This window comes from Heterocephalus glaber, unplaced genomic scaffold (assembly GCF_053883595.1).
Source record: "Heterocephalus glaber isolate CG9 unplaced genomic scaffold, H.glaber_assembly_v1.0 deba00001730, whole genome shotgun sequence".
NCBI lineage: Eukaryota > Metazoa > Chordata > Mammalia > Rodentia > Bathyergidae > Heterocephalus > Heterocephalus glaber.
Window position 1 is genome coordinate 1968469 of NW_028258441.1, and position 16323 is coordinate 1984791.

Below are 16323 nucleotides of genomic sequence, written 5' to 3' on the forward strand. Positions count from 1 at the left end.
CTAGTACCAATGAACAAATAATAAATAAATAAATAAGTAAATAAATGCTATCTTTGAGTAGGTGTGAAATAGCTATAATAACCTGTTGAACCATAGTGGAGCCTGAGAGAAAAAGAAAGATCATTATTTAAAATACTAATATTTTGTTCATCATAGATTTTTGCACTGATTTATTTTAATAGCTTGGTTGAGATTTAAATCACAGAGCATAGGATTCATCCATTTCAAATATGCTGTTCCATAATTTTTAGTATATTCAGATTTGTACAACCATCACCACATATTTTTTTGTAGTATCAGAGATAGAACCCAAGATATTTGCACTGCACTACATATCCAGCCCTTTTTTGTTTTTTATTTTGAGACAGGATCTTACTAGGTTGCCCAGGCAGGCTTCAAACTTGTAATCATCTTGCCTTACCCTTTCGAAGTGCTGGGATTACAAGGATGTGCCACCACACCTGGGTACCACAGTCAATTTTAACATACTTTTATCACCAGAAAAATAAAACTTCTGCCCTTTAACTATCATTCCCACTCCAACTATCCTAACTGCTCCTTCCACCCCCATTTCTACCAGTCCTAAGCAACATTCATCTAATTTCTGAATCTATAGATCTTCCTATTCTGGATGTTTGAGATGAATGGAATCATGTGATGTTTTTGTGACTGGCATCTTTCAGTTAGCACGTTTTCAATAGCCATCTACATTGTAGCATATATTTCATTGCTTTTTATGGTTGAATATTCCAATGTATGGACATACCACTTTTTTTGAGATAGGGTCTCACTTTGTGGTTCAGGCTGACCTTGAACTCACTGTGTAGTCCAGGCTGGCCTCAAACTCCCAACAGTCTTCTGCCTCAGCTTCCCAAGTGCTGGGATTATAGGTGTGCACTCCCACACCCAGCTCTCAATACCACATTTTTAAATCTAGGTCATCCATTGATGCATATTAGGGTTGTTCCCACCTTTTGGCTCTTGTGAATAGTGTTGGTATCAACATTCAGGTAGTTTTATTTGAACAACTGTTTTCTTTCTTTTGGATAAATATACCTAGGAGTGAATGTGCTACATCATATGATAATTCTTTGTATAAATTATTGAGGAAATGTTATACTGTATTCCACATTAGTTGCACCATTTTACACATCCTTCAATGGTTCCAATCTCTTTATATCCTTTCCAGAATTTGTTATTTTCTGTTTTTCTTTTGATAGCAACCATCCTTATAGGTGTGTATCGCATTCTGGTTTTGATTTTTATTTCTCTAATTGCTAGGGATATTGAGCATCTTTTCTTGTATTCATTTATAATGTGTACTGCCTTCTTTGGAGAAATGTCTGTTCAAGTTCCTTTGTTCATATTAATTAGCTTTTCTGTTATTCTATAGCTCCTTATATTAATTTTTTGACAGATACATGATTTGCAGATGTTTTCCCTTATTCTGTAGATCTTCTTTTCAGATTTTTGACAATATCCATTGGTGCATATGTTTCAAATTTTGATGAAGTCCAAATTATCTGTTTTATTGCTCTGCTCATGCTTTTGATGTCATATCCAAGATTTTTGGCAAATTTTAGGTTATACAGATTTGTTTCTTCATTTTTTTCTAAGTGATTTAGCTCCAATATTTAGGTTTTTGATTTATTTTTGTATATGCTGTGAAGTAAGTTTCCAACTTCATTCTTTTTGCATGTGACTATCTAGTTGTGCTAGTTATTATGTTGAAAAAACTGCTTTTCTCATTGAGTAGTTTTGAAACACTTGTGGAAATAACATGGCTTTATTTCTGGACCCTCAGTTTTATTCCACTGATCTGTATGTCTGTTCTTAGCCAGCACCACATTGTTTTGATCACCACTGCTTTGTGTTTAGTTTTGAAATTCTGGTTTCAAAACTTCTGGGTGTGAGTCTTTGAGTTTTGTTTTACTGTAATTATTTTTAAAGATAAACCTTTACTGAAAAAAGAGTCCCAAAGAAAATACACATGACATAGTGTATTTCTGCAGGGAAGCAAGAAAAGAAATCCTCTAAGAAGCTGTTACCAAAACAGATGTATCTATGGATGAAGGATGATGATGAAGAACTGAATAAAAGAAAACAATATATTCTGAGCACCTATGATGTGACAAGTGTTCTCATGGTATCGTCATAACAAATTCAAAGAAGTAGATATCATTTCCCCAAGTTTTACCTGGTAACATTCTGAGGCTTTGGAAGATTAAATAATTGGCTGTGATAGCTCGTGACAGCTGAACTCATGTCATCAGGATTTTAAGGCCTACCACCTTGCTTCCTTCATAATGAATCTACCTGAATAAATGCACCAATGGGAGTCTAATCAAGAGAGTGAAACTGTGAGAGTTATTTACTCAGAGAATTTAATATAAATATTAAATATGGATATAGTTGTTAACTAAGTAACTGAAAGTGTAAGAAAATAATTGTTTTTACTCAGTATAGATAATGCCATACTGTCCTATATAGTAGCTGCCAGCTACATTTGGCTTTTGAGTACTTGAGTATGAATTTTATAATGAGCTCATCAGATTCTACAAAGAAGTCAGTTGAGATTCTGATTAGGATTGTTTTAAATCTGCATGTCAATTGGGGAGTATTGCCATCTTAAAAACATACAGTGCTCCAATCCATGAACATGGGATGCTCTTCCATTTATTTATTTGTATTTTTTCTGGTGCTGGCAATTAAACCCAGAGCCTAATATACACTAGGCAAGCACTATACCACTTATATATACCACAGAACCTATTTTCCATTTATTAGAATCTCATTCACTTTTTTCAGTGCTATTTTGTAGTTCTCACAATTAAGTTTTATACTTTTTTGGTTAAATATATTCCCAAGTGTTTTGTTCTAATCATGCTTATATTAATGCAATTAATTTCTAATTCCATTTTCAGATTGTTTACTGCAAGTGTATGGAAATGCAAATTGAGGGTCAGGGATTTAGCTTAGTAATTCCGCCAACTGCCTCGCAAGTGCAAGGTCCAGAATGAGTTCCATCCCTGGTAACAAAACAAAACAAAACAAAATAAAGCATAAAAAGCATAGGGAAGAGGTCCCTTTGAGAAATGCAAATTGATTTTGGTATATTGTTTTAGTATCTTGAAACTTTATTGAAGTTGATTTTTAGTTCTAGTAGTGTTTAGTTAATTCCTTATGATTTTTTAATATACAAGCTCATGGCATCTGCAGATAGAGATAGTTTTGTTTCCTCTGTTGCAACCTGGATGCCTTTTTTTTTTCTTGACTGATTGCCCTGTCTAGAGCTTCTAGCCAATATTGACTAGAAGTGATTAGAGTGAGCATCTTTGGTGTTGTTCTTGATCTTAGCAGACAAGAATCTGACCTTTCATCATTATAATGAAAGTAATGAGTTATTTATTTATTATTGCAACCAATTATTATATATCTTTATTAGTGAGTTTTAGACAACCCCTTTTAAATTTTGAGCCTAAGGGTCAGACCAGTCCCAGCTCTGTGCCTATAAAAGATTTGGAGAGAATCGTAAAAAGTTCTTAAAACTGAATTCTGGTGATTTTGCAAGAGTCTTTGTGTTTGATTTTTGTTTTAAATAAATGAAATTTGTAAATAACAGTCAGTACAGTATTCATTATAGTGGTGAGGTGAAACAAGATGCCATAACCCAACTAGCAGGCTTTTGTTCAGAGAAAGCCAAGCAAATCCTGAAAGATCCCTGCTTTGCATTTTGGACAAATCTGGGGCTGAATGTATTCCATAAGGTGGCTTCTACTATGGATATAAAAAATAATGTAAAAGAGGTGTCTGTACTTCCCTTCCTGCCTTCTTTAATTTAAATTTCCTAAAATTATGTTATAGACCCAGAACAACTGTTATCTTTATCCAGACCTATATTGTGTACTCCCTCGAATACCTTGCACAAATAAGAGAAGAGTGATCTACAGAAATTTATATTTGAAAGATTGATATCTGGAGTGCTGCTTTGTATGGAGGTTAATTATGAACTATCAAGGAACTTTTTAAAGCCGTATTTGAAAGTCACTTATTAAAAATTAAAACAAAATTCTAGTAAATTGATTACACAAACTGTGATAAGAACAGGTGCTTTTTTTCCCCTAAAGATCATAAAAATTGGTTTATTTCATGTAACATAACATACTCCAGGGACATCCATATTGTTACAAAGTACAAGATTTCCTTTTTTTAAAGACTGAGAATAATATATTTTCTTTATCCATGCATTTGTTGATAGACACTTTTTTCTTTCATATCTTAGCAATTGTAAATAGTACTGCATTGAACATGAGTGCAGACATTTCATTGGCATCAGATTTCATATTCTATCAATATAAACCTAGTAGTAGGATTGCTGGATCATATGGCAATTCTACTTTTTTTAGTTTTGCAGCACTGGAGATTGAGTCCAGGGCCTTGCACACGCTAGACAAGTTCTCAGCAACTTGCCTACATTCTCAGATCTTTTTTTAAAGGTATTTTCATTTGTGCATATTAATTACACAGATTAATGGGTTTATTTTCACAGATTCATACATGTAGATAACATGCTTCGATCATTTTTACCCCGTTACCCTCTTTCCCAGTTTTTTTTATATTTCTTTTTTAAGAATCAGTCTATGTTGCAAAGATTGGCTTCCAACCTTGGGCTCAAGTGATCATCCTGCCTCTACCTTCCAAGTAGCTGAGATTACAGATGTGTACCACCACACCAGGCCAGAACAAGTTTTAATTTTTTTCATTTAATTAATTCATGTAGATTATGACTGAAAGTTACACAGTAGTCTATCTTTTAAAAATGAAATCATTTGTGTTTTTAATGTATTTTGAAGAATATGGTAAATCCTAAGAGTTCAGTTTACAATTAGATAGAATTTTTTTCTAAGATTGATTATGATATATAAATTGCAGTGTAACCTAAAGAGGGTACTTAATTCAAATTGACCTGAGTTGCTTTGAGGTAGGAGTAATACTTTTTCTTTTTGAAGAAGTGCCACAATAAATTTATCATTGGTAAAGAAACATTTTTATGACTTTCTGTTGTTGTTTAGATGTAGCTTAGGCCATGGTCTTCAGATTTCAGCTCTAGATTAATTAAAAACCAGCACCCCTCAGTTTAAAGGCCTCTTGTATCAAGATAACAAGGTGATTCAATTGTAACTTTTTCTACCATAGAAGAATATCATAAAAAATGGTGCATTGTGTCTAGTTTCAAGGGTCACTTGGAACTTGATAAAATTCCATTATATCAGAGATATAGGCATTTTCGTTTTAAGATAGCTTCTGACTCCCATTTTGCTTGGATAAAGGGTTTCTGGTAAGTGATTACTGTAACATAAAATCATTTAAGAATTTTACCCTTTGGAACATAGAGGGGAGACTGAATTATGACCTGCTAGCATTGAGATGAAGGAAAAGAAGAACCTACATCTACTTGCATAAACCCACCACAAATTGGAAGCTTTAATACATAAAACAATTTAATTTCCTTCCTTGTAAAATGTTCAACATTTTTGTTTATCTTCGCTCAATTTTTCTGTTGTCTTCAGTTTAAAATTTTTTATAAACCTTTTCCTTCCTTCTCCTTCATTGTCTTTCTCTTGCTTGCCATATTTATGGGAGAAATGAAACTCTGCATATTAAGTAGGAGGGATGTTTTATTTTATTTTGAAAATAAACATGAAAAGCATAACAATAAGATATGCAACTAATGTGTCCTTAATAGGATTTTCTCTCAGTTTCTGTCTCTTCCTGGTCCCCCGCAACAGTTGAGGTTGAGTTATGCTTGTTTTGTTTGTTGCCAATCTTCTGTGAGAGACCTGTTCATATAGTTGCTCACTGGGCTATTCAATTTTGTTTTAATTTTTTTTTTTAGGGATACTTTGTCTGTGCTGCAGATCTGTTTGCCCCACTCGCCTTTGCTATTTGTGGTGTCTTGTATTATATGGGATTATAACATTTTTTTAAACAGGCAAATTTATGAATTTTCTTTATGACCTTTGAGACTTGTGTCAGATCTTAGAAATATTTTGTGCTTTATTAAAATATTTCTTGTCTCTCTTCTACTATATTTCCAATATTGTACAGAATATTGAGTTTCCTTGTGGTATTTTCATATATGCATATAACATAGTTTTATCTTACCCATTCCCCCTTAAACTATTTCTGTAGTTCATATATATCCCTACTGATTTAAACTGCTATTTCAATACATAGTTAATTGTTGTATGTATTTAGATCTATTTTTAGATTCTATTCTATCAAAATCCCTGTTTTCATATTAGTACTAAATTGTTATAGTTACTTAACTTTATAGTATAATTCAGATTGGGAAGTTTTCCTGTTTTCCTTTTCTTTTTCAAGCGTTTTAATCATTTTTTTATGTATTCACTTTTTCCAGTGAACTACACATTCAAATACAAAATATACATTTACCCTTCCCAATTCTGAGTCATTTGGGAATATGAGTGGAATTGCATTGAATTTATATACAGTTTCAATTTTGTGGGAAACTTGAATCTTTATGATTTTGAGTTTATCTGCCTCTGGATATGGTGTGTATATACATAGGTGTATTCATTTTTCAGGTCCTTTAGATTTTGATATACTTCAGTACATTTTTATTTTTAATATATTTTCCCATATATTTTGAAGCTTATTTCAAGTATTTCAAAAAATTTGTGGCTTTGGATAGGTAACTTTTCCCACTATATTTAGAAATGATATTGGTGGAATATAAGAAATTCTTGTCTTCTGGAACTGACATTCTTATAGTGAGTCTTTCACTGTGGTAGATTTTCAGTTGATTCTTTTGCACTTGCTATGAGAACTATCATGCTAACGAGAAATAATTAGCTCTTCTACTGCCATCCATGATCCTGCAGCAGCAGCATCTCTTGAGAACCAGTGAAAAATGTAAATTCTCTAGTCCTATCCCACACTAACTGAAGGAGAAACTGCAGCAATCTACGTAAAATGTTCCCAGGAAATTCTGGTGTATGTTCAAGTTTACAGACTATTGATGTAAATAATTTTTATTCTTTTGTACTTGTATTATCATTTCTCATATCTGTTTGCAAGATATGTGTGTAACAGGTCTTGATGGATTATGCAGAATGGATGTTGATTGAATCGGCAGAGACAAATTGTTAATGTCCATGAGTAAGTGTTAGTAAGCACTACCATTTATTTTCTTAATTCCTTATTTAGGTGAAAGGGGGAGGAGGGGGGATAATTTAGTGAGGATTTTGGTAGTTGCAAAGGATGGTATGATTCAAAGTGGGACAGAACATAATGTTGCTCATATAGACAGATGAGGGTTTTATTATTCCTGGCATTTGACATGTACTAAATGTAAGTTAGATGAAGTTTAGCCCCTGTGATAAGAGAGCAACAACTATTAGAAAATCAGAGAGAACTACATTAATATAAGGACAATAATTTCAACATCAGTAAAAAGTCCTGTTTAGTGATAACCCAAGTGATGCCCTGAGCCATTAATGTACTCCAAAGGTGAAACTAAAAGCGTACTATAAGTGACAGCATGAGAAGGAACTGCTGAGGGATCTTGTTGGGAAGTAAGAAGTGAATACTGCAAAAAGCAGTGGAAACCTCTGTAGTGGGTGTGCACTTATAGCAACAGGGAGCAAAATGGTAGTGACCACATGGTGATGATATGGGCAGATCACCCCAATGATAATAGAGAGAAAACTAAAATTATTGAGAAGAGTGTGTCAGCCACCCTGGTGTCCCACCAAATAGAGGGAGAATCTCATGGATAATAGGAGTCCAGTTACTTTGGTGGGAGTTTAGATCTAGAAGTAGCTGTCATGATATTTATTATCATGCCTCTCTGTACCCACTAGTTGGAGTATAAGATGCTGGTCAGGAAGAAACCAGGGAGGCCGATCACTTACTTAAAAGGTGTGTTTTGAAATCAGCTTTAAGTGCACCCTTAAGTAAAGGGCAATGTCTATAGTTTACAAGTTGTGATAAAAATATGCTTGATGTTTACATTAAAATGCTTATTATAGTAAAAGATAAATTGCATTAATCCTCCTCAAAATACCCCCCCTCACTTTGAACACACTTATCTCATCATTCTTGGCGATGTGTTTTTTTTACTGTAATCGTTTTTTAAAAATGTAAACATCCAATGTATTTTTCAGTCATCCCTTGTATAGTGTTATGCATTTTCTTAGGGGTTAGGGGTGCATATAGGGGAGTATACCATAATTTTAGATCTACTCTAAGGAAAAATCACCACCAGTGCAACAAGTAGTGCTCAGGTGTTTTAGGGTAAAGCCTCTTCAGTGCCACAGATGGGAGAGAAGTATAAGATAAATGAGTCTATAGCACTCTGTGACATTTTAAACTGTCATCTTTTGTCTAATAAACACCAAGAATACAATTCTATTTTTTCTTCTTCCTTTCCCTCCGTCCTTTCTTTTTGTGTTTCTGAGGATTAAACCCAGGAGCTCTCTACCACTGAACTACCACCAGCCCCAGACTATTGTATTTATTTAATTTTGAGACAGTCTTAAGTTGTCCAGGCTGACCTTGAACTTTCTGTTCTCTTGCCTAAACCAATGGGACCAGATAAAATTCTGTTTCTTAAACTTAAGATTTCACAATTTCAAGATGAGTTTTGAATTTTTAGTGATACTGGTATATGTAACTTGATTTAAAAGACTGCAATCATACGCACTTTCTAGATTTTTTCATTTTTTAAATTTTGTAGTGTAGCATGCTTCACTAGTCTTTTGTGCTTTCTTTTCTTATCACAGTGCTTATCAAAATTTCATTGGAAGATAGCTAGAATTTTATAGAACCCACTAAATTTTAAAAAATATAACATCTGTTTAGTTCAAAAGCAAGACTTACCTTGTATGGTGCGAAATTGGTTAGGGATATCTCAGAACCCATTATTTTGAAAGCTGTTAGGTCTTGGAGAGACCAGAAAGGAGTGATATGGTGAGTTTTAATTAAATGTTAAGTCATAAACTGTAATCTCTATTTGAAATATTATCTAACTATATGATATGTACTTGACAAGTATTAGATTTGTGAATTACTGAAATGCTTACAAGTAAAATTGCTTGAACTTATGCAAGATATCTCAACTGTCAGAAGCAGCTTTGTCAGTTTTATTTCTGGTAACTAAGTAGAATTTTTTAAGGGCAAAAGCACAATTAGGTCTTTGTCAGCTGTATACTCTGAGTAATGATTAATTTCCCATTTATTCATGAGGGTATCATGGCCAGAGAGAAGTGTGTCTTTTTAATTATAATACTTGGCTGATTATATTTTTTTATCTTTTTTCTCTCTTTGAAAATTTTCTTTTGTAATATTCTGGCCTTTTTATATTATGTCTTGTCTGCTCTCCTACATAGTCCCTACTTCAGGACAAAGATCATGTCTATTTTTTGTTTCTTTTTAAATAAAATACTTAAAGCACACAGAAAAGTAGAGGGATCAATATAACAAAGATCTGTATAGGTACTGATTAGCTATGTAAAATTTTTATCATTTTATAATTTTTGTTTCAGATCCTTAACAAAAAGGATAAGAGTAAAGCTCCCCATGTATCCCTCCGCAATTGCATTCTCCTGGCCTCCTCCCCTGAGGGACCTACTATCCCAAATTTGGTGTTTATCATTTCAAAGACTGTTTCTATACTTTTCTACAACTGTATATGTGAATACACACATATCATGTTTATAGATACATACATGTGGATAGAGAGAATGAATGACAGTCATATGCTTTTCAAATACTATTGTACTTCTTCAGTTTACTGTTTTGTTTCATGTCATGCTTTCCATGTTTTCTTGCTCTAGTTTCTGCCAATATAAAACAACATTTAAAAATTTACTTCATATGTCATTCCAACTACCACCAATTTCTCTGCTCCTTATTAAAGGAAAACTGTTTGTAAGAGTTTTTTTCTTCCTCTTTTTCCTCTTTATCCTTTCATTCATTCTTGAATCAATGCTAGTCTTTGCTTCCATCAGCCCACACAACTCTTGTCAAGATCTGTGGCCCTGTGCACCATGCTGCATTGCCATTTCTCACTCCTTCACTTAACCTCTCAGCGGCATCTGACACACCTGATTATTCTTTCTTCATATAACACTTTATCTTCTAGGAGATTATACCTTCTGAGTTTCCCTCCTGTCTCTGGGCCATTCCCTTTTACGTATCCTGTTACATCCTCTTTATTTATTTTTTTTACTTCAACATACATTGAACAGAAAAATATAGAATGACAAGTAAACATTCACCCACAAATAAAAAATATAAACAGGCTTTATACATGTGGATGTGTGTATTTCATAGGTGAAAATAGTGCCTCAATTTAAATAGCATTTGTTTCAAAATGATTTGTATTTCATTTATATGCTTTCTATTTTCATTATTTGCTGATTTCACCATTGTGTTTTATTGTTTTTATTAATTTGTGTGTGTAAATTAAAATCATTAGTCCTTTTTGGTTTGTCATGTGTATTGTATTATTTTTTAGTTTATCAATTGTTTTTGGACTTTACTATTTTTGAAGTATAGAGTGTTTTTTATTTTCTGTAATAGATTTGGTAGCCTATGTCCCTCTTCTGGGCTCTTATCTCGAGATATCTGGTTTTAGAGTGCAATTTGCCTTCTTTACTGCATGATTATAAAAATTGCACTTGAATTTTCTTTTGGTATTCTTTTAGCATAATATTTTACCTTTATATCTTTGATCCTTAAAGAGTTTATTTTAGAGAAGTGAAACAGCATACCACCTACACATTTTTAAAAAATACTTTTTAAAAACACAGAAAAACCAATGGCTACCCAATTGTCTCCAAATAATTTAATCATCTTTTCCTTTACTCATTTGAGGGGCCACCCTACTATAATTCTCTGTGTTTGAGTTTCCCATAAGATCTTGAAAGAATTTGTGTTTTCATTTTCAAACCATTGCAGTAATTCCTCCCATTGATATTGAAACTATTCTTTCAAAAATAATTTTTATAATTATCAAATCATGCAGCTGTATCTTACTTGGTCTTAAGAGAATACTTTTGAACCACTCTTCTTCTATCTTTAAATCACAGTTTTTAGTTTCCCTACTTCCTGTTCTCTCTCTTTTTTAAAAAAAATTCTTTTATTGGTACATTTTAGGTATGCAGTATGTTTACATTTATCATTGGGTGCTTGTACCTGTACATGATGAATCTTGGTTCTTATTTTTTACCCCATTACCTATGCGCCCTTCACCCCCTCCACACTTCCCTATTTACATAGATTTTTTTTCCATTTTTTTTCTTTTCTCATAATTTTTCCTTTCCCTTCTTCCCTTTCCCCTTCCCCTCCCACCACCCCTACATGTTTGGACCTTTTCCTATTTCAAATTATCAATTATTCATTTTAATCATTTTAATCCTTATTTACACTTTCAATTCCTCACACAAGAGAAACTATTCGGTATTTACACATGTGTGTCCTATTTATTTCACTTAAGAGTATGGCCTCAATATGCATCCATTTAGCTATAAATGTCTCTAGTTTCTCGTTCGTTATGGCTGAGTAGTACTCCATTTTATAAAAAAAACCCACATCTTCTTTATCCAGTTTCCAGTTGAAGGGCACTTGGGCGGTTTCCTTTTTCTTGCTAGCTTATCTTCCTTTATTTCATTGGAATTCCACCTTCTCATGGCAAATATACCTTGAGTAATATTTCCTAATCTCATCACTTTACCTCTTGCTTACTGTCCATATATGTCCTAGTTAAATAAATGTCCACATCAAATTCTCTTCCTTTTTCTTTGTTTTTCCTTATTCTCTACACCTTGTATCACTTGATATCATCACTTCCCTTACCTAACTAGATTTTATCTTTGATATATCCTTATTTCTGTGATATCTATCAGTGATGTTTAAGTCAATAAATCCTAGTTCTCTCTGGATATCTGAATATCCCTTGTCTGGACTCTTATCTCAAGCCTTGGCTATAGAAGTAGTTTCTTTGGTTTTCATACTTCTAGTCTATCTCTTTCTTATCCATCCCTGTATTTCAGCCAGTGTTAATTTATATATATATATATGTGTGTGTGTGTGTGTGTGTGTGTGTGTGTGTATAGTTCATAGATTCAAAATATATTTATATTAACATATACATATATTTAATTCTGGCTTAAATTTGATAACATGTTTACCCTCTTTCCCTTTCTCACGCCATTAAAATGAGAATAAGCAAATTTAAAAATTCGTTAACAGAAAGAGACCAGAGTAGATGTATTGACAGATATAAGATGGGAACTAATTTTTCTTAGAACAATGATAGTTATAACTTCATCATCTCTTTTTACATGAACTTATGAGAGAAACTAATTATTCCCCTATAACTCTTACCTCAAGACTTGGAGGTATCTTGTCTCTGGAAGGTAGGGTTTTATCATGAAACTGAAAACCTAGTTTATTTGTTGAAGGTCTATAGTAAGTGACTGGAGTCCCATGTTCGGTTATCCCATGCTCTGCTCTTCAGGAGACCAAAGAGTTTATAATCTGGAGATTTTTAGTGGGACTGCCTTAGACTTGGAGATTCAGGTGCAGGAGGGGTATTGGTTGAATCAAGGGGATTCTATCACTCTGTTGTCAGGATCTAGCTTGACATAACTGTATCTATCTTGGTTGTAATTGCCATTATACATTCCAGGTGACCCTGGGATCTGTCCCAAGCTCATAGGGGCAAAATTATTTCAATAGTCAAGTAAATTTCACTGGCCACGGATTCTGGGACTGTTCTTTAACTGATGTTGAACATGTTAATAGTTTTTTTAGAAAAACCAAGTGCATTCCAGTAGTCCATGATACATCCTTGTCTAACTTACTCTATACACCGTTTCCTCCTACCTTGGGGTGTGAGAATATATCTTGCTGCCACCCAAGACATGCCTGTGCCTTTAAGTTCCTAATAAATTACACCTTTTACAAATTATTCTCATAGTTCTGAATGCTGGAAATCTAAGATCAAGTTGTCAGTATCTGGCAAGTGCTTTCTTGCTGTATCATCCCTGGGCAGAAGGTAGAGGACAGAGGGAGGGAGGCAAAGAGGGAGCCAGGAAAGGAAAGAGGAAGGGATGGAGAGTGGGAGGGAGAGAGAGAGAGAGAGAGAATATGTGTAAAAGAGAGTCAAACTTGTTCTTTCATAAGGAACCCACTCCCACAAATGGCATTCCTTCATGAGGGTGATGCCCCATGGCACGAACACCTCGCATTAGGCTTCACGCATCAACATTGCCACATTTGGGATTAAGTTTCCAATGTAATGCATTTAAAGGGACAGAAACCATAGCATGAATTAAAAGAAAGTTTGCATGCAAAATTTTGGGACATTTATAATCCACACTAAATTCAAGGCAAGAAATATTTAATTTACTAGATTCCTAATTAATAATCCAAATATAGTTGTTGTTTTCCCCTTTACAATATCCCCTAAAAATTGTGAAGCCTAAGCCAAATAAATCATTTCAACATCTCAAAATTCTCTCACCACTTATGCCTTTTGTTTTTTTTTTAGAAAAGACAGAACAAAGGTCAGTTGATTTTGAGATGCTTTAAAAATTTCAATCTTATTTAGGCTTCTTGATTTCTTCTACAAGAGGAGGATAAGTAGAAATGTAATTATGCAAATAAACATACATGCTGTATTGTTATTTGATTTGTTTCCCTTTTAAAGTTATGAAGACCCAAGAGATAGAGTACTTTTTTCCCTTCTATTTCTTTTCCTTAAAATAAGGGTCTAAGAGAGGGTGGGGACAATGAAGAAGCCTTCTCCCTACCTTGTGTGATTATATTAAGTCTGTATAGCTTTATGACAGTTTTATGAGCAAAGTAATTTGCATGTAATACATTTTATCTTCACAATTTCATAAGTTGACTTTACTAACAAGGAATATTTAAGTAAAATGTATAGTTTGCTCCCTAACATACTTAAAATAAATAGAATAAATAGATAAAACATTTCTACCTTTCCAATGTAATTCACCAACTAAAAAGAAATATATTAGATATATTATTAAAACTCTCCTTCTTTTTTCCCACAAGAGCAACAGCCACCAAAACAGTTCTGTGCAGGTCAAGACAAACAGTGTTCCTACCCACTACTTTGTCTTTAAGATTTCAAAATACTGTAAATTTCTAACCTGTATTTTGTGAATCTGCTTCTAAAGTTGTGGGCACTGTTTATGAGCTTCTCAGATTGGAAGTTCCATTTGGACAGGGGAATTAGTGTTTTTGCCTCAAATCTTTTATTCTAACTTCTTTTGTCTTACCTTACTTCCTAAACTCCTTAGATACTCTGGTTCTCATATAACTTCCTGTACATTTGATTGAATTTCCATGGATACTGTAAACTAATGACTTCATATGAAATTTAGCCAATACTATTTAATAATTCATTGTGGGGGGCCTTGCCCCCCCGCTAGAACTCTTGAGTGCCTTTTACGGACATATCCGGGCCTGCTGCAAATCTACCCGGCAACAAGGAAGTAGCCCCAGTACCCTCCTCTTGCTCCTCCCCTCTAGCCCTACGGTATATATGTTGTAGCAGCTTCCGCAATAAACGAGACTTGATCAGAAACCTGTCTTGTCTCCATCTCTCGTGTCCCCTGTCCTTTCTCATTCTCACCCCCCCTCTAGGGTCTCCGTTGACTTACCCGCGGGCCGGGACAATTCATGTTGGGTATTTATTTCACTTTTTTAAAAAAAAGATGGTTTCATAATTTTCATTAGATGTAATATGGACATCAAGTACATGGATGTACCTTTCCCTTTAATAATGAAATATAAAAATATTACAAAAGTAGCAAAATTTTGGAAGTTCTAATATTGATTTTCATAGTAAATATTGGTTTCTTTTCCTCCTCAACAGGTCATTATCCAACTGTTAGAGGTGATGGATCATCTACATAGAGGGGAATTGGTTGCTGCATTACTCCATAACCGGTATATTTATGAAAACAATTTGCCTTTTAAATTATATGTCTCCTATTTATTCACTTAACATAATTGTTACTCAGTAAATATTTGTTAAATACCTAGAATAACATAAGAAGTATTTACTGTTTAAGTAAATGAGAGAATGGCTGAGTAATAAAGAAATGGAACAAAGAGAATATTAGTGGCTGTGTGTCCTGAGCTAATGAAAAAATAAGAGGATATAATTGGAAAATATGATTGCTATGATTTGTGAGCACCTAGTATATAGTAAATGGAGGTCTTGATTTGAAGTTTTGGTTTTAAAAGCATATCTGTGGATAAATACAGATTGTATATGGCTTAAGAATGGATGTTGTAACAACCTACTTTTTTAAATTAAAGAAGACAGTTTATTTAGAAAAATGATGGAAAAGAAAGGAGATAGATACCTACTCTGGGAGAACAGAGTAGGGGGCATCAGAGGTGAAATACTCCTCAACCTATTTTTTTTTTTTTTTTTTTTTTTTGGTACTGGGGATTGAAGTCTGGACCTTGCGCATGCAAGGCACCCTCAACCTATTTAGGATTGCCGGTGATTGTGTGCACATTTCTTTTCATAAAAATCCATTTAAAGACTTCTCAGGGAGTTACTCTGAGACATTTACTGTTTCTTATGATAATATAGGATTTTAAATTCATGGTTTAAAGTAACACATTCCTGTTTTTGCAGTTGAGAAAGAAGATCTCTTATTTTCAATAGCTTAAGTGTACAGTTTGGATGATGTATTAGGAATAGTGTTTGAGTGGTCAGTGTTCTGGCTCTAATGGTTGCTAGCAGTGTAGTCTTGAGAAAGCTTCTTAATTGTTCCATACTTAGTTCTCTATACTTTCATTTCCTCATTTGTGAAGTGAAGCTATTAATAGTACCTACATCACAAAATTGTTGTGAAGATAAATTAAGTGTGGCATGGGGTAGGTGTGTATGTAAAGTGTGTGTGTGTGTCTGTGTGTAAAGAGCACATGAGGGAGCCAGCTCGGCAAATAGTAAGTGGAGCATAACCGCAAGTATTACTGAAATGTAAATGTGGCGTTTAAATTATTTTTAAAATATAATTCAGGCAGCACCACGTAATAACATTTCCATCAACAAAAGACCGCGTATACAACAGTGTCCTATAATATTATAGTAGAGCTGAAAAATCTTATCACCTGGTAATGCAGCCATGCTAGCATCATAGGAGATGCATTGCTCATACATTTGGGGTGATGCTTGTGTAAACAAACCTACTGTGCTGCCTGTCATGTAAGAATATAAAGCATATACTTATGTACAGTATACAA

General features: G+C 33.8%; 1 protein-coding gene across 2 annotated transcripts in view; it reads left to right on the forward strand.

The window, feature by feature from the left end:
* Nucleotides 1-16323, forward strand: part of Klhl13 (kelch like family member 13) — a 199852-nt gene that overhangs the window by 66274 nt on the left and 117255 nt on the right. For both annotated transcript variants that reach the window (XM_004872142.3, XM_004872137.3), the window contains exon 2: nt 14936-15009. In XM_004872142.3, the coding sequence (XP_004872199.1) occupies nt 14960-15009 (50 nt within the window). In that variant the 5' untranslated portion in view covers nt 14936-14959. The remainder of the gene's footprint in view (nt 1-14935; nt 15010-16323) is intronic.